The following is a 25,668-nucleotide window of genomic DNA, read 5'->3' on the forward strand; positions in this document are numbered from 1 at the left end:
CGCACAATTGTACTCATCTCACATGCTAGTAAAGTAATGCTCAAAATTCTCCAAGCCAGGCTTCAGCAATATGTGAACTGTGAACTTCCTGATGTTCAAGCTGGTTTTAGAAAAGGCAAAGGAACAAGAGATCAAATTGCCAACATCCGCTGGATCATCGAAAAAGCAAGAGAGTTCCAGAAAAACATCTATTTCTGCTTTATTGACTATATCAAAGCCTTTGACTGTGTGGATCACAATAAACTGTGGAAAATTCTGAGAGAGATGGGAATACCAGACCACCTGACCTGCCTCTTGAGAAATCTGTATGCAGGCCAGGAAGCAATAGTTAGAACTGGACATGGAACAACAGACTGGTTCCAAATAGGAAAAGGAGTACGTCAAGGCTGTATATTGTCACCCTGCTTATTTAACTTATATGCAGAGTACATCATGAGAAGCACTGGAATGGAAGAAACACAAGCTGGAATCAAGATTGCTGGGAGAAATATCAATAACCTCAGATATGCAGATGATACCACCCTTATAGCAGAAAGTGGAGAGGAGCTAAAAAGCCTCTTGAAGAAAGTAAAAGAGGAGAGTGAAAAAGTTGGCTTAAAGCTCAACATTCAGAAAACGAAGATAATAGCATCCGGTCCCATCACTTCAGGGGAAATAGATGGGGAAACAGTGGAAACAGTGTCAGACTTTATTTTTTGGGGCTCCAAAATCACTGCAGATGGTGATTGCAGCCATGAAATTAAAAGACGCTTACTCCTTGGAAGAAAAGTTATGAGCAACCTAGATAGCATATTCAAAAGCAGAGACATTGCTTTGCTGACTAGAGTCCGTCTAGTCAAGGCTATGGTTTTTCCTGTGGTCATGTATGGATGTGAGAGTTGGACTGTGAAGAAGGCTGAGCGCCGAAGAATTGATGCTTTTGAAGTGTGGTATTGGAGAAGACTCTTGAGAGTCCCTTGGACTGCAAGGAGAGCCAACCAGTCCATTCTGAAGGAGATCAGTCCTGGGTGTTCTTTGGAAGGAGTCATGCTAAAGCTGAAACTTCAGTACTTTAGCCACCTCATGGGAAGAGCTGACTCATTGGACAAGACTTTGATGCTGGGAGGGATTGGGTGCAGAAGGAGAAAGGGACGACAGAGGATGAGATGGCTGGATGGCATCACTGACTCAATGGACGTGAATCTGAGTGAACTCCAGGAGTTGGTGATGGACAGGGAGGCCTGGCGTGGTGCAATTCATGGGGTCGCAAAGAGTCGGACACGACTGAGCGACTGAACTGAACTGAAGCCATAGTTCAACAAGTGTTAATGATAATTAAGAGTACTTATTATTTTTCTAAAGAGTTTAATATTTGGGAAATTCAAGTCACAGGAAAACTGATGTGTGATAAAGTACAATCTTATACTGACCCTCTGTGGTTTACTGAAGTATAACATCAAAAAAGTTTCGTGGTTCAGGGTAATTGTTACCGGGAACATACATTCCTTAAGACACAAATTCAACAAAATACACCTATGACATGAATAGTACTCCGTACTATGAAAGTACATTTATAATACCTTGTTAAGCCAGAAACGTATTATTAGCCCCACTTTCCAAATAAGTAAACCGAGATCCTGAAGGAGAAGTTCATTTATCTCATCTAACATGTCAGTGTGTAACAGACCACTTATGTTCACACACACACAGAAAGTGCACACACTTACTCATGTGCACAACCACACCAAGGATCTACAGATTAATAATACCCCATATGGGGCCTTCAAAAAATACTGTGGTTAAAGACTTTAAAAAAGTGCATTATATAGCAGAGTATCAATTTTCCTTCGTTCAACTAAGAGCAAAAATTATATTGTGAATGTTGATGATAATTCCATGAACCTGGCACTTTCATCATTGTTGAAGGCACTAAAAACTGGTACAACCCCTTTGGAAAGCATTTGGCACTAATCTCAAGACACAAAAAGTGTCTGTGCCCTTTCCTAGTAACTCTATTTCTGGGAAGCTATCCTATGAAAACAATTCAAAATATGGAAAAAGCTATAGATTATTTATAACATTCTAGATCCTTGGCATCTGAGATTTAAATTTTGAGGCTTGGACACTGGTAGTTTCAGCAGCTTGTGAGAGAACCACAGGTTGATCCACAGCATATGTCAAGTTGCTATGTGAGTGAGGAAGTCACGTTACTGACTGGCGAGTGAGCCTGACTGCCAGCATTAGCTTCTCTCCTTGTGGTCTCTGCAGGTTCTCACATGCACTGACATTTCTAAAACAGGGGGCTGGGGAGGGAGGAGGAGCATCTTTGTTAAAAAACTGTCTTTATAAGTAAAAGACCCTAAAAGAGTAATGGTGATGACAGTGAAGAGATCTAAGAAAGTACTGATATTTTTGGCTTTGAGATTTGTAACAGCCTTAGATCACATTTCTTTTCAATGCCATGGACCTACTGAAGTGAAAGATTAGAAATATGATTAAAATATGATTAACATTAGAAATATTATTTAATATTCACCAACAGAGAAATGATAAACTAAACCACAATCTACCTAATCACTCAGTGGCTGAATAAGGGAAATGGAATTACAGATGATAATTTTTCATTTTATATTTCAAAATATTTTACATGACATTAATATCACATCCACAAATAGCAAAGTCAAGATAAAAATGTACTGCTAAATATCAGACGGAACAGTTGCTAATTTATTACATGAGGTCAGCATTACCCTGATACCAAAAGCTAAGGACACTGCAAGAAATGGAAACTACAGGCAAGTATTCCTCATTAACACAAGTGCAAAAATCTTTAACAAAACATTATTAAACTAAGTCTAGGAATCAAAAGAAGGATAATGCACCATGACTAAGTGAGGTTTATCCTAGGAAAACTGTATTGCTTAAATATTCCTACACATCACTTTTTGGTATTTTTCACTATATAAACTATATTAATAAACACAAAAGCTATATCTGGTCCACTCAATATCTCTCTAAAATATTTAACAGAAAACTTTTTGATCAATTTATTTTAAATCTTTTTTCTTATATTATCACCTGAATATCTCAATTTAAAGTACATTCACTTAAAATATCTTCATTCAATAAGCTCATCCTAAGATTTGAATTAAGCTACAATTCCAACATATTTGATTTAAAAGATAGATTCCACCATTTCTTAGAATCATTAACCCAAGGACCTCAAGTAAAAAATTTCTTCACACACCTCTGAGTGGTAGGTTCAAACTGCCTTACTGCGAAACTTACTGACAATCCCTTAATGCAGCCTCTGTGCTCTTTTACTGAACAATTCTAACACAGAGAATTCCTCTTTATACTACACTGAAACCTTTCATTCAGCTTTTATCCACTGGTGAAACACTGACTTCTGAGGTAGTAACTGAGATTAAGTCTTCATTTACATACTTATCATGCGAGTACTTGAAAATATTAAGTCACTTTAGATTTTTCCTCTCCAGGCTAAATTAATTGTGTTCCCTTAGCCACTGTTCATATGCTAATACTACTAAACTTCATTTTTTCTTTCCACCACTTCTCGCAAAAGCCAAACATTTAAAACAAATGAGTTAAAACACAGCACCAAATTCTTACAGAACATGTAGGAGACATATAGACATCCTGATAAATTCACTCTAAGGATCTATCCTCAAATATCGATGAAATCTATGAAAACAGATATTTTACTCTCAGTGCAAAAACAAATGAGTTGTAAGAAACAGAACTAAATGAATACAGAACACTTAACTTTTAAGCAATGGTGTTATTAACAGTATTCTTTCATCTAGAGACAAACTGAGGCTAAAATAATTGAATCATTGCCCAAAATTGTATTTATCTTTAAGATATACATAAAAAGCAGTAATTTGTAAAAACAGTATTATTCACAAAGATACATGCTGATTTGCCCAGGACTGTTAAGAAAAAATACCTATGTTAGAAAATAACCCTCATTTATCCTCTTACCTTGGTTTAGCTTTGACAAGGTTTTAATTATTATCGTAGTAGTATTTTACTACTCTAAAAAGTTCCTGAATCCTTCAAGGCAGTTATAAAAATCATAATGTTATATATACTTCTTGGACTATCCAAGAATATTTTAAAATTGCATTAATTGAGATGGAAAACTACATATTACATATTTTGTGTTAGTGAATCCTCACTAAGTAAAGTCTACTAGTGGTCACTAGAGAAAAACCCACTTATGAATTACATATTTGGAAAAGAAGTTTAATGACTTTAGAATACATGGTGCCTGGAATCAAGTTTCTGTATTCTGAGATCACTGGAATCAAGCCTAGGAAAGGGCTACTTTCATAAATCGGTAATTTATAGTGAGTAAATTAAAGAAACCAAGAATAAGTCAGTAAGAGTCTAAAACAGTAGTCCCGGAGTGAATTAAATGATGTATGCAAATATCATATTAACTTCCTCATGAAAACATTCCTGAAAATGTGACTTTTTTTTAAGTTAATGTTTCCAAAGAGTTGACCTTCTTTTCTATCTGATGTCCCCAAATGAAGGAAAAGAGTGAACATTTGGTTAGTATCTAATTCTTACCTGGAACCCACTTAATTTCCATTTCCATATCATTTTCTTTGCCTTTCTTTTCTTTGTCTTGAATAACTTGTAAGAGTTGCCTATATTTAGCAATTTGTTCTTCATCATCCTTCTGACTTTTTTTTGTTTTCTCATCTTCTTCTACACTGACTCCATCATCACCTAACAAAAAAATCAATTTCACTTAATATACAGAAATAATTTCACTTCTAACTTCACTGTTCAATTTCAGTCACTGTAGCACTCTTCTCAAAGCTGTCAGATACACTATAACAACAGAATATAAAAATCAGACTTAAACTTAACACAAAATGAATTAAATGACTTAAATCTTATTTACAATAAAAATCAGCTGCAATATAAGTTAGTACGGTGATAACAGTATACTTGAGAATCACTGTTTTTATTAAAATTCATATCTCAAAATAATCCTGTAGTCATGTAACATCTTTGAACTTCTCTACCCTATAAGCAAGATAGCAGGGATGGCATTTTTTCCCCCTTTGTCTCCTACCATCTAACACATGTATGGTCAATAAAAGGAATCTGAGTAGTGTTGGGATGCATCTGATACATGGACTTAGCTGTTCAATGACACAGATAAAGGAAGCTGCCTGTTATCTAAAACAAAGAATAACGAGTCCTTTCCACCTGATAATCAGCAAGCATGCTTACTCTCAGGGTCTCATTAGCACATAAAGAATAAAAATGAACAAATTATAAGCTTGTGCATTTAATTTTCCCATGTAGAAAAGCTTCACATTTCCATCTCCCAATTTTATAAAAATAATCATAATACAAAGGAACAGTATAAAATTCATGGGCAACAAATACCAAAGAAAACTAATACATGAAAAGTTTGTTTGCTCTGTATTTCCACTGTAATTCTCCACATCAAAACATAAATTAAGAACCTAGGTTTTAATACAAAACATACAGACTAACTGAATTGAGTAAATGTCCTCAGTAAAGGGAAACTTTACAGAAGACTCTCTCTTCTATGAGCTATAGCTAACTGGTCACTAAATACATCTGATATTATTAAGCATTTAGCTGTGAAACATCAATGCTAACAGATTGTCCTTATATTTTCAAAAGGTGATGTGAAAAAAATTGGTTAAATAAATGTTTTTATAGGTTTTTTTTCCTCTGAATGAATAAAAAATAGTCTACAACATTCTTTCCATCCTATCACACTTTTACATTTTCACTTGAACAGCTGAAATTCATTTTTTTCCTGTTTGTGCTTTATGCCACAATAATAATCTTGGATGGAATTCTGTCATGTATCCCGTAATTCAATGGATAAAACATCAGGAACGCATTAACAAAATGGCAATGTATTTCTTTCTATTAAAAGCTTACTTCTGAAAACATAATTAGAAGCAAGCTGCTTCCAGGTTGAAATTTTAGTGGTAAGTTCTGATGGCCTACTTTAAATTGATTTTTTCCAGTACTAAAATTTTACTTTCTGAAGCTCTAAAATGTGGGTTAACTCATGTAAGTCTGTTTTCTCCCAATTCAAGGACAATACTTTGTGAAAGACTTATTTCTATACAAGGAGTGAAAAAAAATTGGAACAGTAAGAAGCCCTGGTATGATCTCTTATAAACTACAACAGGAACATCCAGTAACTTCAAAGCATTCAAATATACTAACGCATCTATCAGAGGTACTAAATTATAGATTATGGTAAGCTTGCAATCAATTAAAATACTGAAGAAAAACGCATGTTTTTAAAAACTTAATTAGTACATTTCAAACAAAAAGCCATTAATCCTTAAAGTTTTAGAAGTAAAAATATATGATATGAGGTAGTATGCTAAGACTATATATATTATCTCAATCTTTTCAACCATGGGCAGGTACTATTATGATCCCCATTTCTTAGCTATGAAAAGAAAGGCACTGGGGCAAAGAAAATCTAACCCAAGCTTCAAAGTTATTTCAAAAAGAAAGAAGAAAACTTCAAAGAACTGACAAGTTAGTGAAGAATTACCAAATCAAAATTAAGGAGAAGATGATCATTATCGAGAGGACCCCACTGCCCTGAATGCACGTACTGGTCTACCAAACAAATAGCCCTGAGACTAACCAACAGTTTTGGCAGTCTCACAGGCCAGTAAGACAAAGTTAAAAAACCAACTAGTACCCCATATTTAGTAGGGACCCCAAAAGATATACTCCAGGGCAAGGATCAACCAGAAGTAGACTAGCACAGAAATAAAAAGACAGTGGATTAAAAAAATATAGGAGAGAAACAACATGGAAGTTACAGTGAAAAGATACAATATATATTTAATTGGAGTCCCAGGGAAGGGGGAAGAAATACCTGAATAGATAATGGCTGAAAACATTTCAAAATTGATTAAAAGATACCATGCCACAAATTCAAGGAACCCAATAAACCCCAAGCATAATAAATTAAAAAAATCTATTCTTAGTTCATATTAAAACTGCAGAAAGACAAAAGGAAAGAGAAAACTTTTAAATGCAAAGAATAAAATCCAGACGACCTTCAAAAGACTGAAGAAAGTACAACAAAATCAGAAGCCAGCAGAATATTATCATCAATGTGGGAACAAGAGGACTGTCCACCTAGAATTTTTTTTTAATCACGAAAATATATTCACAAATAAAGGCCAAATAAGGACATTTTTAGACTAAACTAAAACTCAATTTTGGAAATTACCACAGATATACTTAAGGTAGAAAGAAAATGATCCCAAACAGAAGTATGAGGTTTAGAAAAGAACAAGGAGCAAAAGAAGTAGGGAAAATGTGAGTAAATGCAAACCAAACAGTAATATTAATGTCCTGTGGTACTTAAGAAGTAAAGTGCACAGAACAGCATGAAAGTTCTTTTAAGATTCCTTGTCTTCTCTAGGAGGGTAAAAATATTAATTAGTATTCAACTTTAATAAGGATGCAAGCCACGATTTCTACGATAATCACTAAATGAACAAGAAGAGTCTACTTTGTAAACTAACTAAGCAGAAAAATGGTATGTAAAAAATAATCCAAAAGCTCTTAGTTTAAAAAAGGGATGGTAATAAAGCATTTTACTTGTTTAGGTGATTGCGTAACTGTAAGAATCATGTGTCGTCTAAAAGACCAGACCCTTTTTTTTGTTGAGGTTAGGGTTTTAAAACAAGTGTCTTTGGTTGAAGAAATTCAGGCTAAGAAAATATCTCTAAATAAAAAACTTCAATTACTATCTACAAGTATATATAATACTGTACATGTGAGCATACTTCACAGACAATTTAAGGATTAGATATTCTCTTTCAAGCTACTGCCAAAGACATATTGTCATTAGTAAGTCTAGATTAAGTAGTCAAATGCTTACAAAAGTAGAACACCAAAAGACAAACAAATACCTTGTGGTTCTTCTATTTCCTCTTCATCTTCACTAGAAGAAGCTAAATAGGCTTGAAAATCCATATCCAAAAGTTCTTCCTTTTTAAATTTCCTGTTGAGTGTTGTAATTCTTTCATGATCAGTCTCATCCCAAGTGATCTCCACCTTCCACCAACGAATAAGAAAAAATAAACATATAAAAATGGAAATGTCAGCAACCCAAACTTGTAACGAATACTTATTGTTAACGTGGATGTTTAACAGTAAACTAATAAAGACATACTAAAATCAATAATATATAACATGCTTATAGCAAAAGTTTCTACCTGTGGAAAGGGAAGCATTTCAGTTAACCTGTGCCTGTATCCTAACTCTCTACTGTATGCAAGGCACTTCATTACTGGAAGTAAAAATTCATCAGTATATGGACTGACTGCGGTGAAAATAAGAAACTGCACTAGTGAAAAAGTTAACATTATGATGAACGAGTCAAAACATGTTTTTCACCTGGAGTTCTAGGCATTTCAAGAGGTCTACAAACTGAAATTTACTGATAAAGCTTTTAGAACAATCTCAGTGTGGTCCTTTTCCCAAAAGAGATTAAAAGCCACCGATCAGAAATGCATTTACTGGTTCAAAGAACAGGAAACCCTCATGACACAGGAATTTATCTATAACACGATCGGTCTGGGGACATGCTCCCGTCCTCTACGAAGCCCCCATTCTGAGTCTTGTTAGAGATTTAATCTCCATCACAGGGCGGGTTCCACATCCTTACTTTCCCCCCCCACCCCTCTTGCTAATCTCCCCAGATTAACTAAGAGATCCAATCCTTAAAATAACTGCCATAGTTGGAGAAATTACTGCTAGTTCCACAATTCAGAATTATTCCTATTCTGATCATTAAGACTAAGCTGATGACCACAAAATCACTTCTAAACTGAGACAGACGTGGATGATACAGCCAGACCATAGGAACTCAAGACTGGCTGACTGGATAGGCCTGCCTAGTTTTCAGGCTTGAAAATAACACGATCTTAGGTTTTATGTGACTGAATCTTTCAGACTTCACTTACTGGACACTGGTAGGGTTTCGCTATACTCAGTAACTAATCAAGGCCACACAGCATCCGCAGGCTGTGGGTGGCAGATACAGCAGCTCTCTGCCACCGGGCTGGCCTCAGAAGAGCATGGTAGTTTGTCACAAGAAAGGCAATGAGAAGCCTGTGTGGCTGCTGCAGAGTTCAGCTGTGGGTAAAAGGTACATGGGGCAGGAGAGCAGATAAGCTAGGCAGCTAAGTAACAAACTAATTCAATAAAAATCTTTTGGCTGTTTATTATTAAGCATTAATGTGACATTGAGTAGTCCAGAATTATTCTACTTCAATTGTTTTTACAATTTGGGGTCACGTCTGCAGAAAAAAATGTGTTCCTATTTTAAATTTGCACTGCTTCTAACTGTGATTTGAAGTAGTGTTAGCTCCTCCCCCTACTCCCTAGGATACTAATAACTGACATATTACTTATTAAAGAATCTAGGTAAGTAAGACTGTATGGGAAAGATAGAAGAGAAAAAAGAAACATTTGCAGGTAACTGATTCAGGCTTAAAGGCATAACAAAAATCTGGAAACAGGTTCAAATAGATGGGGTAAATAAAAATGCAAATACACTTGTGTTTCATTTCTATTTGTACTTATGCGTTAAAACTTTGAATACTTTCCATTTCTAAAGATGATGTAAGTAAATAACAAAGTCTTTTCTGAAAGCAACAGAGTCCAGCTATATACTTTCTAAAGTGAAGAAATACCGTTGATGTTCCCATTGCAGCAGATGTGAAATATTTTGGTTTATATGCTGTTAAATCCACTTCTGATGCTACATCCTTGGGCTCATCATCAAAAGTAATATCATCTGGTATAAACCTAAGAAACAAAGGAAAAAAATGAATTCATTTAAACATATGCTGCAGTGATAAACAACCAGAGTTTAGATTGTCTTCTAATTAAGTATAGTTTATACATATATACCACACAGAGGTTCTACAGAACACACATGCAGATGAAGTAAACAATGTTAGAAATAATCTTGGCACAAAACTTTTGAAATTCGTAAGCTATAAATCTGTAATTCCACTAAATCTAAGTGAACTCTGTAGGTAGAAACCCTGCATTAGGAGTCAGTTAATGTGAGTCTGGTGTAAACACACACGAGTCCCTCATGCTTCAAAAAGACCTAGATTCCTGATAACATAGTCATTGACTTGCTTCATGATATTCTGAAGATCAGACAAAATTATTAAAGGGGAAGTACTCTGAAAATAAAGTATCATACGAACAAGATATCACTAAAATAATGAAAAGCTTAAGGCTGATTCAACAACACTAAAAATTTTAATATTATCTTATAATTTCTATCACAAACAATAGCAGTTAAATATAAATTAGCTACTGTAACTGTTTGACAATTCTTAGCCATCAGGCTAATGAATGGGAGGAAAAAAGCAAAGAGAAATGATCCATGGTTATTATATTTAGGTTCTATCATTTTTATAAATTTTATTTTCACACACACAAAAAAGCATGAGCTATATACCAAAAATGATATTTGAGGGAAGGAATGAAAAATTAAGGTTCATCAGGTCTACAGAATATCCTCCACCACATACACTTTTGCATAGATTTAGTAGAAGAAACATAACCATCTGAGACCAATATTTTAAACACTGTCAATAGGCATGATTTTGAGGTAGATGAATGAAGAGTTCCCTAGATAGTAGGATAGCAGCAGAAAACTCAATTTTCTCTTATGAAGAAAATATATGACAAAATAAAACAGGGTATGCAAGTTTTTTCCATGGTGATTGATCTTATTTTCTAGGTACTGCCAGAGGTTATTCTAACACTGCACGGAAATGTCCCAAAAAGGAAAAGAAAGAACAAAATGATCCTGAGAACATGTAAACATGAACTCATGACAGGCAGTCTGATATTCTAATGTTTAGTAACTACAATTGATACATTTAAAACAAGCACCTCCTTTTGAAATTATTAAAAAGGAAACAGCTTGTTTGATGAGATAGGTCCTTCTTGCTATATACTAAAGCATGCTAAAATCTTACCCCAAACTTTCAAAAAATTTTATTTGTATTTTTCTATGAGTCAGAACGCTTTTGAAGTATGAAAGCCAGTGACTATCAACTGATGCATTTTTTTCTTCCCCTAAAATATTTCATCTTGACAAGAAAGCCTCTAACAAACTTAGATACAAAGAAGTGATTTCTAGCCGGAGGGAGGTTCAAGAGGTAGAACAAAGAACAAAAAAGAAAAAAAAAGAATCAATGATTGTGAAGCACGCTCTTAATATATGGGTGTGTCTATGTATTAGTCGCTTGCTGCTGCTAAGTCGCTTCAGTCGTGTCCGACTCTGTGCGACCCCATAGACAGCAGCCCACCAGGCTCCCCCGTCCCTGGGATTCTCCAGGCAAGAACACTGGGGTGGGGTGCCATTGCCTTCTCCAGTATTAGTTGCTTAGTTGTGTCCAACTCTTTGTGACCCGTCGGCTGTAAGCTGCCAGGATCTTCTGTCCATGCACTTCTCCAAGCAAGAATACTGGAGTGGGTTGCCATTTCCTACTCCAGGGGATCTTCCTGATGCAGGGATTAAACTCAGGTCTCCTGCACTGCAAGCAGACTCTTTACTGTCTGAGCCACCAGAGAAGCCTTAGTATACTGATACTTAATTTAAAATTAAAAATCTTAAAAAAAAAGTGATTTCTATTGACAGTGTCACAGTAGAATGGTTTACTGGGTTCAAGGAACTAGGCTAATGATAAAATGATATGACAGTTTAGCTTCCTGGTTTCCTTAGAACAGACATTCCCAACCATGTAAGGTTTTTCAGCTTGGGTCAGTGAATCCTGAGCACACGGTGGAAAAAATGCTCAAGTGTGAAGACAAGGCCAGCAAGACCATCTACTCATCAGCATTGTCCAATAGAACTTTCTATGATGATGTCATCAAAGTTCTGTTTCTGTTCTGCCCAATATGGGGCCATTAAGTACTTGAAATGTGTCCAGTGTGACTAAGCAGATGAATTTTATATTTTTTAAGTTTTTAATTAAATGTAAATAAGCCAGATATGATCACTGGCTACTGTACTAGACAGCACAGATCGAGAGACACTAGTCTGTTAGCAAATTCCTTTGCCTCCACCTCAATGCTTTTGATACTTCACTCTGGTTCCCTAGTTTTAAAAGACAGCTGCCAAGAAATATCATTACATAAAACCTGCCATCCTAAAAATACATCTGACAGATCTGAAAGCACATAAATGTGAGGTGACTTCTATCTAACACTTTAGCATTTTCTCATTTCAGTTTTCTTTCTTAAGTGTGATTTCTACAAGAGCATTCTACTAAAAGGGAGAAATCCTCTTAGAAAATGAAACAACAGACAGCATTACCAATTCTAATATCTCAGTTCTTACAGTTACATTGTGCTACAAGATTAAACTGGTACCACACACACTAATTACCTTAGATCTACAAACGAACAACTACTTTCGAATTCCAGGCCATCACAATCCTCATAAATTTTAGCAGCTGTTTCAGGAGAATCACAGTCTACTACTGCATAATAGTATTTCAGTCGTTTGAATTGATAATCTCTCAGTTTTTCTCTAGAGGCCCTAAAAAGGGGGAAAAACTCATTAGGCTTACTTAGGAACACAAATACCTCTCTCCTTGTAAAAAAGAAATGTAACTGTTCCAAGAAAAACATATTACAAACTGGCTTTTATTATAACCCGTCTTCCTTTATGACTAGCCTTCTTGCCTAACATTAAATACTTAAGCGCAATTTATTATTTTGACAAGGCACAGACTAGGGATCTTGACTGGAATTTTGTATTTAGAAAAGGAAAGCAAGAATTACATGTGGCTACCTATAATTTTAATTTTTAGAATAGATTATTTTTTGTTTATTACCATATACAGCTTTCTCAAGTAAATCCACTGAAGAGGACCACTGCGGTGTAACAGATGCTAGGAAAGCACTAGCTTTTATTATAAACAAATACCTGATCTTGTAAAACTTTATTCATGTCAACACTAAATGGTATTTAAGTTCAACTTACTTAACTATAGCATATTCTTTGAGGGTCTTCATCTGGCAAATAAAAATTTGCCACCAATTTTTATTAAGTGCACATATAGCTCCACCTAGTGGATTCAAAAGTACTTAAAATTTACTTCTCTACATTACGATGATTAAGAACTTTATTATTCTTGCATTCTTATATTTTTCTATTTAACTAAGAAAAATTATATAATTTGGAGGTAAATAGTTTCAATGCCCTTTACATAGAAATCAACATCTAAGAAAAAAAGCAAAACTTACTGATTCAGGTAACCATGATTCAGCTAACTGATTCAGCTAACCCTAACCATGAAATGTTTTTCAAAACTGCAATAATTATTTTCATGAATACAGAAATATATATTTATACAGAAAATGTGTTTGGAATAGTGTGCCACTTCTGGCAGACTTTAACTTTCTTTGCAACCTGTTTTAACCATGAATGGCACAAATATAAACTTTAGTTCCAACTAAGAAAGTGACCAGAATCCAGAATTAGTGACACAAACTCATATGAGGTTTAGTTTTATTTTCTAGAGTGTTTTAATACCAGTCCTTTTCAGGAGCATCTTCAGGAATGCTTAATAACTCCACTGGTCCTTGAATGTGCTCTTCCTTCATCCTCTCCTTTCCAAACTCTGAAGGATATATCTAAACACACAAAAAAACAAGATCAAATAATTTATACTTCCCTTTTCTCAAAATATACAGACCTTTGAAGGTCAGGAGCTCTTAACAACTGGACTGAATGCGAACAGCAAGAATGGCACATACACACATGCTCCCATGTGTGAACAATGACTGGATAAAATAATTTGCATTAAATCTTTGGTATTTTTTTAATCCAGGCTACTTTTGAGAGTCAGGAAATATAATCATATTAACCTGCAGTGTTTTGTTACTACCAGGCTTAATATTCATTTATTAACTAATATATGCTTTTTTCTGTTGTCTGAAATATGTAATTTATCGACTAGGGAATCCAAGTTTTTTTCACTAATCTAAGTTGCATAAAACAAGTTTGGTTTTGTTTTTTTCTATGAAGCCAAGCAGGTTTATTCTAATATGTCTATAAATAATAATATTATAACTATAAATAATAATACTATATTTAAATATAATTAATCCACAATGCATGTGAGACAGGATGATGCAGGGCAACAGATGTAAACCATAACGGTTTCGGTGTAGAAGTTTTTAGCATATATGCAGTCACATGTTGATTCTTTGTGGTTTTTCCTTTTTGTAAGTCCAGAGATTCCTACTACTCATCTCCTAAAATATAAAATTTAACAAAAACACCATTCTACTTCAATTCTGCCTAGAGTTTGATTTTTAATTTTTTTCCTTACTTTATCTGACTATCATTTGGGAGAAGTGAAAGTGAAAGTCGCTCAGTAGTGTCCGACTCTTTGTAACCCCATGGACTATACCATCCATGGAATTCTCCAGGCCAGAATAGCAGTGGGTAGTCTTTTCCTTCTCCATGGGATCTTCCCAATCCAGGGATCGAACCCAAGTCTCCCATATTGCAGGCGGATTCTTTACCAGCTGAGCCAAAAGGGACGCACAAAAATACTGGACTGGGTAGCCTATCCCTTCTCAAGGGGATCTTCCCGACCCAGGAATCGAACCGGGGTCTCCTACATTGCAGGTGGATTCTTTACCAACTGAGCTATGAGGGAAGCCTTAGTTGTCCCTATGCTCTACCCAAACCTGAAAACTTCTGCAACATTATAAAATGTTGTGATGTTGTAACTGGCAGGGTAAATCCTTTTATACTGGTATGATTTCTCAAAGACTTATGAGTCCTTCTCACTTGTTTATTCTTTTAGATAACTAATGGCAACCTTTTTCTTAACTTTAATTTGCACTGAGATTTTGACTGAAACTATACTAAAACTGGAGAAGGCAATGGCATCCCACTCCAGTACTCTTGCCTAGAAAATCCCATGGACGGAGGAGCCTGGTAGGCTGCAGTCCATGGGATCGCTGAGTCGGGCAGGACTCAGCGACTTCACTTTCACTTTTCATTTTGATGCATTCGAGGAGGAAATGGCAATCCACTCCAGTATTCTTGCTTGGAGAATCCCAGGGATGGGGGAGCCTGATGGACTGCCGTCTCTGGGGTTGCACAGGGTCAGACACAGCTGAAGCGACTTAGCATACTAAAACTACAGAACTGATATCTTAAATATTTAAACTGAACAACAGTAATTCAGAGTTGCTTCACGTACTGTAGTAAATACTTCATATGATCTGCTTTTCATTGAATCCTTACCACTACCTTAAGAAATACCACTGTTATATCTACTTAGAGGAGAAAATACGTTTAAGAAATAATCAATAAAATGCACAAGATCATATAGCATGTGTCAGAATCAAGATTAGAGTCTAAATCACTATGTGGGCTTTCTAGAAATACAGTATCTCAAAATTTTTCATATATTATTTATCAAGTGTTATAGCTAAAAAGCCTCTTGATGAAAGTGAAAGAGGAGAGTGAAAAAGTTGGCTTAAAGCTCAACATTCAGAAAACGAAGATCATGCCATCCGGTCCCATCACTTCAGGGGAAATAGATGGGGAAACAGTGGAAACAGTGTCAGACTTTATTTTGGGGGGCTCCAAAATCACCGCAGATGGTGACTGCAGCCATGAAATTAAAAGACGCTTACTCCTTGGAAGAAAACTTATGACCAACCTAGATAATATATTCAAAAGCAGAGACATTACTTTGCCGACTAAGGTCCGGCTAGTCAAGGCTATGGTTTTTCCTGTGATCATGTATGGATGTGAGAGTCAGACTGTGAAGAAGGCTGAGCGCCGAAGAATTGATGCTTTTGAACAGTGGTGTTGGAGAAGACTCTTGAGGGTCCCTTGGACTGCAAGGAGATCCAACCAGTCCACTCTGAAGGAGATCAACCCTGGGATTTCTTTGGAAGGAATGATGCTAAAGCTGAAGCTCCAGTATTCTGGCCACCTCATGTGAAGAGTTGACTCATTGCCAAAGACTCTGATGCTGGGAGGGATTGGGGGCAGGAGGAGAAGGGGACGACCGAGGATGAGATGGCTGGATGGCATCACGGACTCAATGAACGTGAGTCTGAGTGAACTCCGGGAGATGGTGATGGACAGGGAGGCCTGGCGTGCTGTGACTCATGGGGTCGCAAAGAGTCAGACACGACTGAGCGACTGAACTGAACTGATAGCTTACTTCATATAGGTTGTGTTTATAAGGTAATTTGTAAGATTTTTATATATTTCTGTTAGTAAAAATAGAATGTTACTTGTTAATGTTAGTAATGAAACATTTTTTAAAAATATTTATCTTATACCCTGTCCCTTTACTGAGCTTTATTATAATAGCTTTTCAACTGATTACTTTGGTTTTCAAAATTAAACACAATCATATAACCGATCAATAATTTTACCTGTTCCTTTCTTACCTTCACACTCGTTTCATCAGTTTTGTGTCTAACTGTATTGGAACAACTTTCAGATTAATTATTTTCCTTAAAAGGAAAACTATGACTATTAAAAAAAGGGATTTAACTTAGAATGCTTAGAAATACTTCAAAATAAAATTTTGAAGTAAATTCTCACCTTTACAGAAAATATAACACCTCCTTTAGGTTTAAATGAATTGAACAAAGCCAGCAGATCTTTTGCCTTCAATCTATCCCAGTCCATGTTGCAAACTGCTAATCGACACGTAATCTAAAAAATGACAAAAATTACTTATTATAATCTATATCATTCCCAATGTTTGCAAAATTAAGATAGTAAATATAATGCCTATCCTGAAATCATTAATACAAATAGTATTTATCTAAGTGATTTCAGTATGTAAAAGGAAACTTCAGATGAGCAACACAACAGTAAAACTGTAAAGAAAAAAGCACTCTCTCTTACTTGGTTCTTAGTTCTTGAATCAGAACATGAGGATGAGCTGATTCTTTAACTACCAAGGTTATTAAGCTATTTTGCCACCCATGAGGGAGTAGGAGAGTTTAATATATTAATCTATAGCATTTCTAATAGGTACAGTAGGAACTGATACACACTTGTAGATAAAACAATTTTCTAAAAATTTCACATGACTTCTAATTATTTATATAGAAATTCACCCTAACTGCTAGAACAGACATTAACTTTATATAGGTATATTCTATATCAAGAAGTTTTAACCAGAATCACCATCAAGAGTATTATTTATCAATAAAGCTTTTCCTTATTACTTTAATTACATTAATACTACCACCCATAACAGCTACTTGTACTCTTGACAAAATAATCTTATTTATTCAAAAGGTTACCTCATCAGCCCGAGGAGCATCTTTATCTAATTCTCTCCAAGCATGCTCAAAACCAGATTCCTCTGGAAGTAAATCTGCCATGTCGTCTTCATCTTCAGAACTGGTTTCTATATTTCCTTTGCCCCTCGCAAGATCAGGGCCACTGTCACTTTCATCATCATCCTCACTATCATCTTCCTCCTCATTTTCAATTCCTCCTCCATCATCATCATCATCATCATCATCATCTTCTTCTTCTTCATCATGAAAATCAGCAGCAGCAGCCCTACGAATGCCTGTAATTTCATCTTCAGATTCTTCATCACTTCCTGTTTCACTAGCACTTTCTGAATCTTCCTCCAGAGCATCTTTGTCAAACATTTTACCATCTGTTGAGTCTTCATGACCATCACTGTCTCTTGCCATTATGAATGGAACCACTGCAAAAAAGTCAAAGAAGAAATTAAGAAAATGTAAACGATGAATTATATTAAATCCAAGTTATTTTGACCTCAAATCCAGTAAAAATATAATTTCCATGAAGCAGACTAAAGGAAAATATAAATTCAGCAAAATTCATGCCTAACCAAATGAAGTTTTGTTAGGAGAAAGAGTAGGAACTAAGCTTTATTTCAGTGTCACAAGAGTGGGGCATCATAAAAGAAAACTAACCAGCAGATGTGAAAAAGCCAAAAAAGGGCATTAACCTAAGTTCTAGAAATGGGATCAGAAAACTACCACAATTATGAAAGTAAATTAGTAAGAGATAAGCATCAAAATTCATTTTTAAACAACTTGCTTAAAATAACACCTTGGGGACACATTTCTATCTAGTATTGCAGTATCTCTTAAGCATCAGTTATTATCATGTAATTTTCATGATTTTTGCCTATCACTGACATTTTTCATGAAGCTGAATTTTTTTAAAATTAAAATGAGCAGCTTGTTCTAAACAATATCCCTGAAGTTACAGATTTCATGTATTTGTGATGTGGTGGTTACTTTTTCCCCCTAAGATGTTGAACCACTAACTATTAATATAAAAAAAGTTTAAATATCACCTGATAAGATATCATCTCACATTTAACAGTGGTACACATATATCACATTTGGGGTCGTATAACAAACTGAACAAATTAAATGATCTAGTATTTTAATATTTTTGACAATATCAAGTATACTCATATAACATTTATTCATTCACTAAATATTTGTTCAAGGCCCACTGTGTACAAAACCTTATTTTAAATAATGAGGGAATATAAAGAAACAAAAATAAGCCATTAAATAAACAATGAGGGAATACAAAAATAAGTTAACTGCCTCTGTTTCTAGATGGCACTGCTCTGGTAGTGACTGCAAATACTACTACTTACTTACCTATTTTTTTTAAATGCTTATATTATTTTTCCTCTGATTACAAAAGAAAAACAAAAAAATATGGTTTCATGAAGAAAATAAGGATGACTAGTAACTTTTCACCCAGAAGTAACTGGCTGGTTATTTTGGTATGTAACTCTGTATTTGTTTTCTATAATATGCTCACTAATTTAAGTAGCTGGTCATACTATCTACTCAATTTTGTAACCTATTTTTTAAATGGTCATATGCTACATTTGTGAGCGCTCACAAATGTTCATTTGTCACAGACATATTTGGATGTATCATAACTCATTTAAGGGATTCCTTGACAGCTCAGTTGGTAAAGAATCTGCCTGCAATGCAGGAGACCCCGATTCGATTCCTGGTTTGGGAAGATCCACTGGAGAAGGAATAGGCTACCCACTCCAGTATTCTTGTGCTTCCCTTGCGGCTCAGCTGGTAAAGAATCTGCCTACAGTGTGGGAGACCTGGGTTCTATCCCTGGGTTGGGAAGATCCATGGAGAAGGGAAAGGCTACCCACTCCAGTATTCTGGCCTGGAGAATTATACAGTCCATGGGGTCACAAAGAGTCAGACATGACTGAGAGACTCTCACTTGCATGTTCTTTCACTAATGACTTATGTTACCATTTTAAAAATTTCAAAACAGGGCTACAGTCCACGTTCTTTGCACACGTCTAATTATTTACTTAAATTCTTAAGCACACAAGTGCTGGGGAACATTTTAAAATGACATGTAATATCAAACTGAAGCTCCTCACATCACCTTTACCTCACAGCACTTAAAAAAGCCCCTTGTATACAGCAGTTGCTGGAATGGTAAGTGATGAATAATAATGAGCAAAAGATGGTGATATGTGGAGTCACTTAATCTCTACTTAGAGATAATGCTTTTTCTGGATTGAGGAACCAATGAAAATTACAGCAAGCAACAAGGTGGGGCAGAAAGATCCAAAGACTTGAGTTACAGGTCTGTGTATCCTCACAAAAATCACTTTAACCTTGTTTCCTAAGTAATGTAACCTAACTTCTCATGGTTATTGAGAAACTTAAGATAACGTAAAATAATATTAACCCAGTACCCTAAATCTACTGAAATTTAAAGGAAGCTAGACTAACATAGCTCACAAATGTAGCATCAGGCCAACCTTGCTACTATTCCCAATCTGATTTTATTTTCCATTTTCAGTAACCAGACTTGCATCCCTTCTCCCTATACCTCAGTTTGCTGCCTGGTTCCTCTACAAATGGAATGAGATCTCACTCCTAACCCCTCAGTCCCTGTTATTTCAAATTCTGTGCACTGCCTGATACGTCCTACCTTCCCCATGTGACCATGGCCTGTCAAGACGTTTCTGTCTCTTCTCGATGCCTACCCTGCTAGGGTACTGACACCATAACCACCCTTTGTCTGCGTTATCTGAACATCACCAGTTTTCAATTACAACACCAATGATCAGCAATACCAATACTCAAAATTTTCTGCTGCCAGACAGGACAATTCTAATTAGCTTAGAAAACTTGTAAACATGAACTAGAATCAGACATTTCTTACTTCGTATCAAATAATCATTTCTAGCTTTATTATTCACTCATCCCTTCAGACATCTTATTATCTAATCAAACAGGAATACTCATCTCTTCTCAACAAGCCCAACCAAACGTCTGCTCAAAATTTCTTTCCATTTAGGATACTCTGGATTCCAAATTTAATTCTTCTGAACTCCAATCAAACTAGCACTTCACCTATGAATTTTACCAATTACTGTATCTTGAGTGACCTCTTCCTCCAAAGTCTGAGGCCTTTTCTTCTACGGTACTTAAAATTATTATGTATTATGGTTCTGATTTCTTCCACTTTATATCTGCACTATCCAATATGGTAGCCATCAACCACATATGGTAACAGCACCCAAAAAACAGTTCGTCCAACTAGATATAGTAAGAAAACAGAATGTAAAATATCCTATTACATTTTCATATTGATTACATATTGAAATAGTGTTTGATATACTAGGTTAAATAGAATATATTCGTGTATCTATTAATCACCAGTTTCTTTTTAATGGGTCCAATAGAATATTCAAAGTTATAGACTTCTATTGGACAGTACTGCTTCAGATCAGGGCTATTGCATAGTGTTGCAAGCAGTTATTTGCAAAAGCTGATTTTCAAAGGGTCAAGAAGGGCTACAATCAAAGCCAAACTCCAATCACCAAGCCACACAACCTACAGGAACAACGTGTCTTTTCGAGGAAAAGAGCCTGTGCTTCCCTCAAAGGTACTGTCCTCACCATGCTGTGAGCGCTGGAAGCTCTGTGGGTCTAGAAGGGTGTATGTTTCTCTAATTTTTGCACAGGCATCACTTAAACTAGCAGTAGCCCTAAGATGGGAGGAATCATGTCTTGATGTTCTATCTGCCACATATTTGCTACTAAAAGTAGTTGAATAAATGAAGCAATGCCTGAGTATCCCACTCTACTTTCTTTCTTCAGATACGTACGTCTCTTCTTACCCCATCATGAGATCATGTGACACTTTATCTAGTTAGAGAACACAGCTGTCACTAGTGCTCACCACAAATCAAAATCACTGGTTTAGCCTCAAGACTCATACTTTTGTCTCTCTTCTAGCCATTATGGCATCAAATAAAAAATTATCTTATGGTGTATTATCTTTCATAGCTTTATACTTCCAAATAAGTATCAGACCACTCCTATGATACTATGAAAATACTTATTATACATATTTCCTTTTTAAAAGACCAGTATAAGAATAAACAATATAAAAACAAAGATTCATTAGTTCTTTCAAACCAACCTGATTGCATTTTTCTTCTTCTTGTCTCAGAATACTTGACCTTGGGAGACTGAACAATCTCAGAGGTGCCTGAGTCTACCATTCTTAGCTGTTCTTTGGGAAACGAGTCTGTGCTACGTTGAACAGTGTTTTTTTCCCCTTTTGTACTTTTTTGTGTAAATTCTTTGCTATCTTTCTCAGGACTTACTGAGTCTATCTTCTTAGATTTGCATGAGGTTTTCATTTTCTGAATTTTCTCAGAGTTATCCAAATCATTCTCATTTCCAGAATCCTTTTGATGAATTTTCTTGGTTTTTCTCTTTTTATCTTCAACAAGGTTTTTTGATTCTACTTCATTTATAGTCTGGGGTTTTTTCTTCTTCATTTTCTTTTGACTCAATGGTTTATTATTCTCATCAGAGAGATCGGAATCAGAATCTGAAAGGTCGTAAAAACGTTTCAAGTCCTCTGTAGTGCTGTGGTTGATGGGACGTCCTCTTTTATCCACAGCATAATTCAATTTGAACTTTTTGTCATGAAACATTGCTCGAAATCTCTTGTCAATTTTGACTTTTCGATCCTTTTCTGGCATTTCCCAAAATCTTGGGTCCTTTGCAACCCGTCTAAACCGTTGGTCACTCATGATTTCTTGTTTAGATGCCATTTTTAAATGTGTAACTGGACAAATGCCTGAAGAAATCAAATACTAAAAAATAAAATCATAATGAAAGGTCAGTAACAGAATTAAGTAAGATGCTTTGGGGAAATATTAATTCACAATACTATATTCTAAGCTACATTAAGTAAAATAAAAGAGGTCTAATTTCATTTCCCGAACAAATCTTGAGTCACATGCAGAAAAGAAAAACTATCAGAAAATCTTCTTTTGAGTACAGCATTTGAAGAAGTAAACTTAAGGCAAAACCAAGCAGAATTCCAGGTCTTTATGGAGGGAGGCAAATGATTACTAGCCAACTGCTCTCATTTAGATATCCCATATTTCTACTTTATATGTGTATGTGTTACAAGTAAAAGCTAATATGATTAAAATATCCTTAAGTCTCAGTCGGTCTTATTTGTTTTTTCACATTCTGGTCCCATTCTCTCCGTTAATCCTGACTTCGTTTTATTCCGAACAGCCTTTACTTCGACCAGGCTGTTAACAGAACCAAATGAATTCAGGTTTAGTTCACCAAGTTCCCCCTCTTTGTATATGACCACCCTTTGTGAACTAGGTAAAGCCTCTCTCTAGTTAACAAATACAAAGTAGCAGTGTTTTGTTCCAAAAGCAAGGCTTGACTATGACGCACCATTAAACATTTGACCCTCAGAACAGCCTTGTGGGGTAAACAATATTTCATTCAACTATCAGAGGTAAAGCGTATAGATGTTTAGAACGAAAGCACTTGATCTACGGCAAATATTCGGAGACAGGAAGGCGACCTGACTTCATCTCGGTCGCCCGCCCTCATCTCCGGTGCCCACCTGCCCCTCCTACCCACCCGGTAACGCCGGGAACACCAGGGAACTAGGACCTCCTTCCCAGCTCCCAAACCTCAGAGAGACGCTTTGGGGCTCAAGTCCCTCAACACGATCTGGAGGAGGAGCAAAGAAGCTTGAGGAGAGGGGTCGTAAAGGCAAGGAGGAAAAGCGCGGGGCTCGTAAACCCGGAGAATCTGTCGTACACTGGCTCTGTCCCTCTTCTCTTGGAGCCCGACTCCACTCACCGACTCCGAATCCTCTCACGGCGTCACATGGGGCCCCACACCCACAATCCTCTGCGAGACACACCGCCGTGATGGCACGCGAACTGGGCCAAACTTCCTCCGCTTTCCCTCCGCGAAGTGCTCCGGCGTCCTTGCCGTAGCCTTGGCGCATGCGCTCGGTAAGTGAGCCGGCTAGGGGTGTAGGTGCTGGAGATGCCTCTGCTCACCCCGCTTCGGTTCTCGTGGCGGCGGCTGCCGGCGGCCGGGGTCCCCGTGAAGAACCTCGGCCTCAGGACGGTGGCCTCTGGCGCCTCTTCCCCGAGTGGTGCCTCGCCCAAAGCCTTCAACATCTTCGATCGGGATTTGAAGAGGAAGCAAAAGAACTGGGCGGCCCGGCAGCCGGAGCTGATGAAGTTCGACTACTTGAAGGAGGAGGTGAGTCTGCGAGACGGCGCGGAGGGTGGCTCAGTGCCTTGACTTCGGGTCCCGGAGCTCCGGCCAGGACCTGAACGCCCCCACCTCGCCGTGTGACCTTGAGAGGCCGCCCTGCCTGTCTGGGCCTCTGCTGTAATTGCGCAGGGGTCGGGCGCCCGTGTTTGCAAGGTGCGATTCATTCATTCATTCATGTCCTCGGCAGATAGTATTAATACTTGAGTTACAGGTGTACCTGGGGCAAAGCAAGACCGCTGCCCTCAAGAGATTTCATTCTTGTGAGAGACGAGACAGTGAACCGGAAACGTAATTTCAGTTAATGAAGTAAAGCCAGGTAGTGAAGTAAAGAAGTAAAGCGACTTCGCTGGTCGGGGGCACACGACGAGGCAAGAAATTAATCAAGCTGGGATCTGGGAGATGTCAGGGGAAAGCTTTGCAGGTAAAGGGGAAGACGAACCCAGAGGCCCTTAAGCCCAAAGGGCCTTGTCAAGGCCTCCAGGAAAGCTCCAGTGGGAGGTAAGGGAGTGTCCAGGTCAGGAGGGCCTTAATGGGTAAGAACTTTGGATTTTCTTCTCTATCTCAGCTGTACATTCCATGTGGTAATTTCTGGCCACATGCAGCTTTTGAGCACTTGAAATGTCCCTTTGAGATGTGCTGCTGCTGCTGCTGCTAAGTCGCTTCAGTCGTGTCCGACTCTGTGCGACCCCATAGATGGCAGCCCATCAGGCTCCACCGTCCCTGGGATTCTCCAGGCGAGAACACTGGAGTGGGTTGCCATTTCCTTCTCCAATGCATGAAAGTGAAAAATGAAAGTGAAGTTGCTCAGTAGTGTCCGACTCTTAGCGACCTGATGGACTGCAGCCTACCAGGCTCCTCCGTCCAGTAAGTGTAAAATACAGTGGGTTTCAGTGAATTAATATGGAAAAAGGATGTAAAATATTTCCTTAATATATTTTTATATTAATTACACGTTGAAACTCTTTTGATATTTTGGGTGAAAATCAACTTCTTTACTCTTTTTAAAATGGCTACTAGAAAATCTTTGGAGAAGGGCATAGCAATCCACTTGCCTGGAGAAATCCGTGGACAGAGGAGCCTGGTGAGCTACAGTCCATGGGGTCACAAAGAATCGGACACAACTGAGTGACTAACACTTTCAGCACTTTCACTGGAAAATCTTAAGTTGCTCATGTGGCTCTGATTGTTTTTCTCTTGGCCAACATAGCTCTGGAGTCTAGAGGAATGGGAGGCTGTCGAATGGTTTTCAGCAATGAAGTGATGGAATCTGATTCATCTTTCAGGAAGATGAATTAAGATCTCTGATTTATCTGTGCTGGTTTGAGAGACCTCTTCCTCTTTACTCAGGTGAACTAGGAACTTGAGCCAGTTTCTACTCTCTGAACAGGCAGCACAGAGCTCAGGCCTATGTAAGTGCTTCTTCAGGGATAGACCAAAATTGAAATCAAGTGTGATGAGCCGTTTGAAGCCATTGCAGCCAACACTTACTCAGCTCTTGTTTTGGACAGAACTTTGTGCAGGTCCTGGTCAGATCGGATGACTGACTCTGTTCTCAGGGTGACACATATAAATATTTAGAAGATGTGAGTTTCCAGACCCTCTCTTCCAGGAAAGGCACCTGGATTACAACTTGACTGAGGCCTCACCATTGTTTAGGACTAGAATAAATGAGATAAAGTATACGAGAGTCTTTTAAAATAATAAACAAAAGGTATTCATATCAGTAATGATGCACAAAGTGGACTCCTCTGGGAAAAGACTTCTGCTGTCCCTTCTCCCTTACCCTTCCTCCCCACCTCACCTCCCAAGGAAAATACACATATATTCTGTTCTGAACTTTCAAGTCCCTGTAGAAACTGTGATGTTTACCAGGGAATGAGTGGAATGTGGGGAATATTAGTCTCCCACATCTTTATTCCTGCTGCATGAAGCTAGCCGAGCAAAAGGAGGCACCTGCCTT

At 37.1% G+C, this 25,668-nt stretch overlaps 2 protein-coding genes across 3 annotated transcripts in view; one reads left to right on the forward strand and one right to left on the reverse strand.

Moving 5' to 3' along the window:
• ESF1 (ESF1 nucleolar pre-rRNA processing protein homolog) overlaps window positions 1-22,216 on the reverse strand; it is a 60,013-nt gene extending 37,797 nt beyond the window's left edge. The window contains exons 1-8 of the mRNA XM_052651222.1: window positions 21,574-22,216; window positions 17,392-17,810; window positions 16,679-16,792; window positions 13,625-13,725; window positions 12,473-12,625; window positions 9,747-9,861; window positions 7,959-8,103; window positions 4,579-4,740 (exon numbers count right to left, since the gene is read on the reverse strand). Of these exons, the coding sequence (XP_052507182.1) occupies window positions 4,579-4,740; window positions 7,959-8,103; window positions 9,747-9,861; window positions 12,473-12,625; window positions 13,625-13,725; window positions 16,679-16,792; window positions 17,392-17,810; window positions 21,574-22,216 (1,852 nt within the window). The remainder of the gene's footprint in view (window positions 1-4,578; window positions 4,741-7,958; window positions 8,104-9,746; window positions 9,862-12,472; window positions 12,626-13,624; window positions 13,726-16,678; window positions 16,793-17,391; window positions 17,811-21,573) is intronic.
• Window positions 22,217-23,451: 1,235 nt separating this feature from the next.
• Window positions 23,452-25,668, forward strand: part of NDUFAF5 (NADH:ubiquinone oxidoreductase complex assembly factor 5) — a 32,740-nt gene continuing 30,523 nt past the window's right edge. For both annotated transcript variants that reach the window (XM_052651001.1, XM_052651002.1), the window contains exon 1: window positions 23,452-23,693. In XM_052651001.1, coding sequence (XP_052506961.1) covers window positions 23,472-23,693 — 222 coding nt within the window. In that variant the 5' untranslated portion in view covers window positions 23,452-23,471. The remainder of the gene's footprint in view (window positions 23,694-25,668) is intronic.

The sequence above is a fragment of the Budorcas taxicolor genome, chromosome 13, assembly GCF_023091745.1.
Source record: "Budorcas taxicolor isolate Tak-1 chromosome 13, Takin1.1, whole genome shotgun sequence".
NCBI lineage: Eukaryota > Metazoa > Chordata > Mammalia > Artiodactyla > Bovidae > Budorcas > Budorcas taxicolor.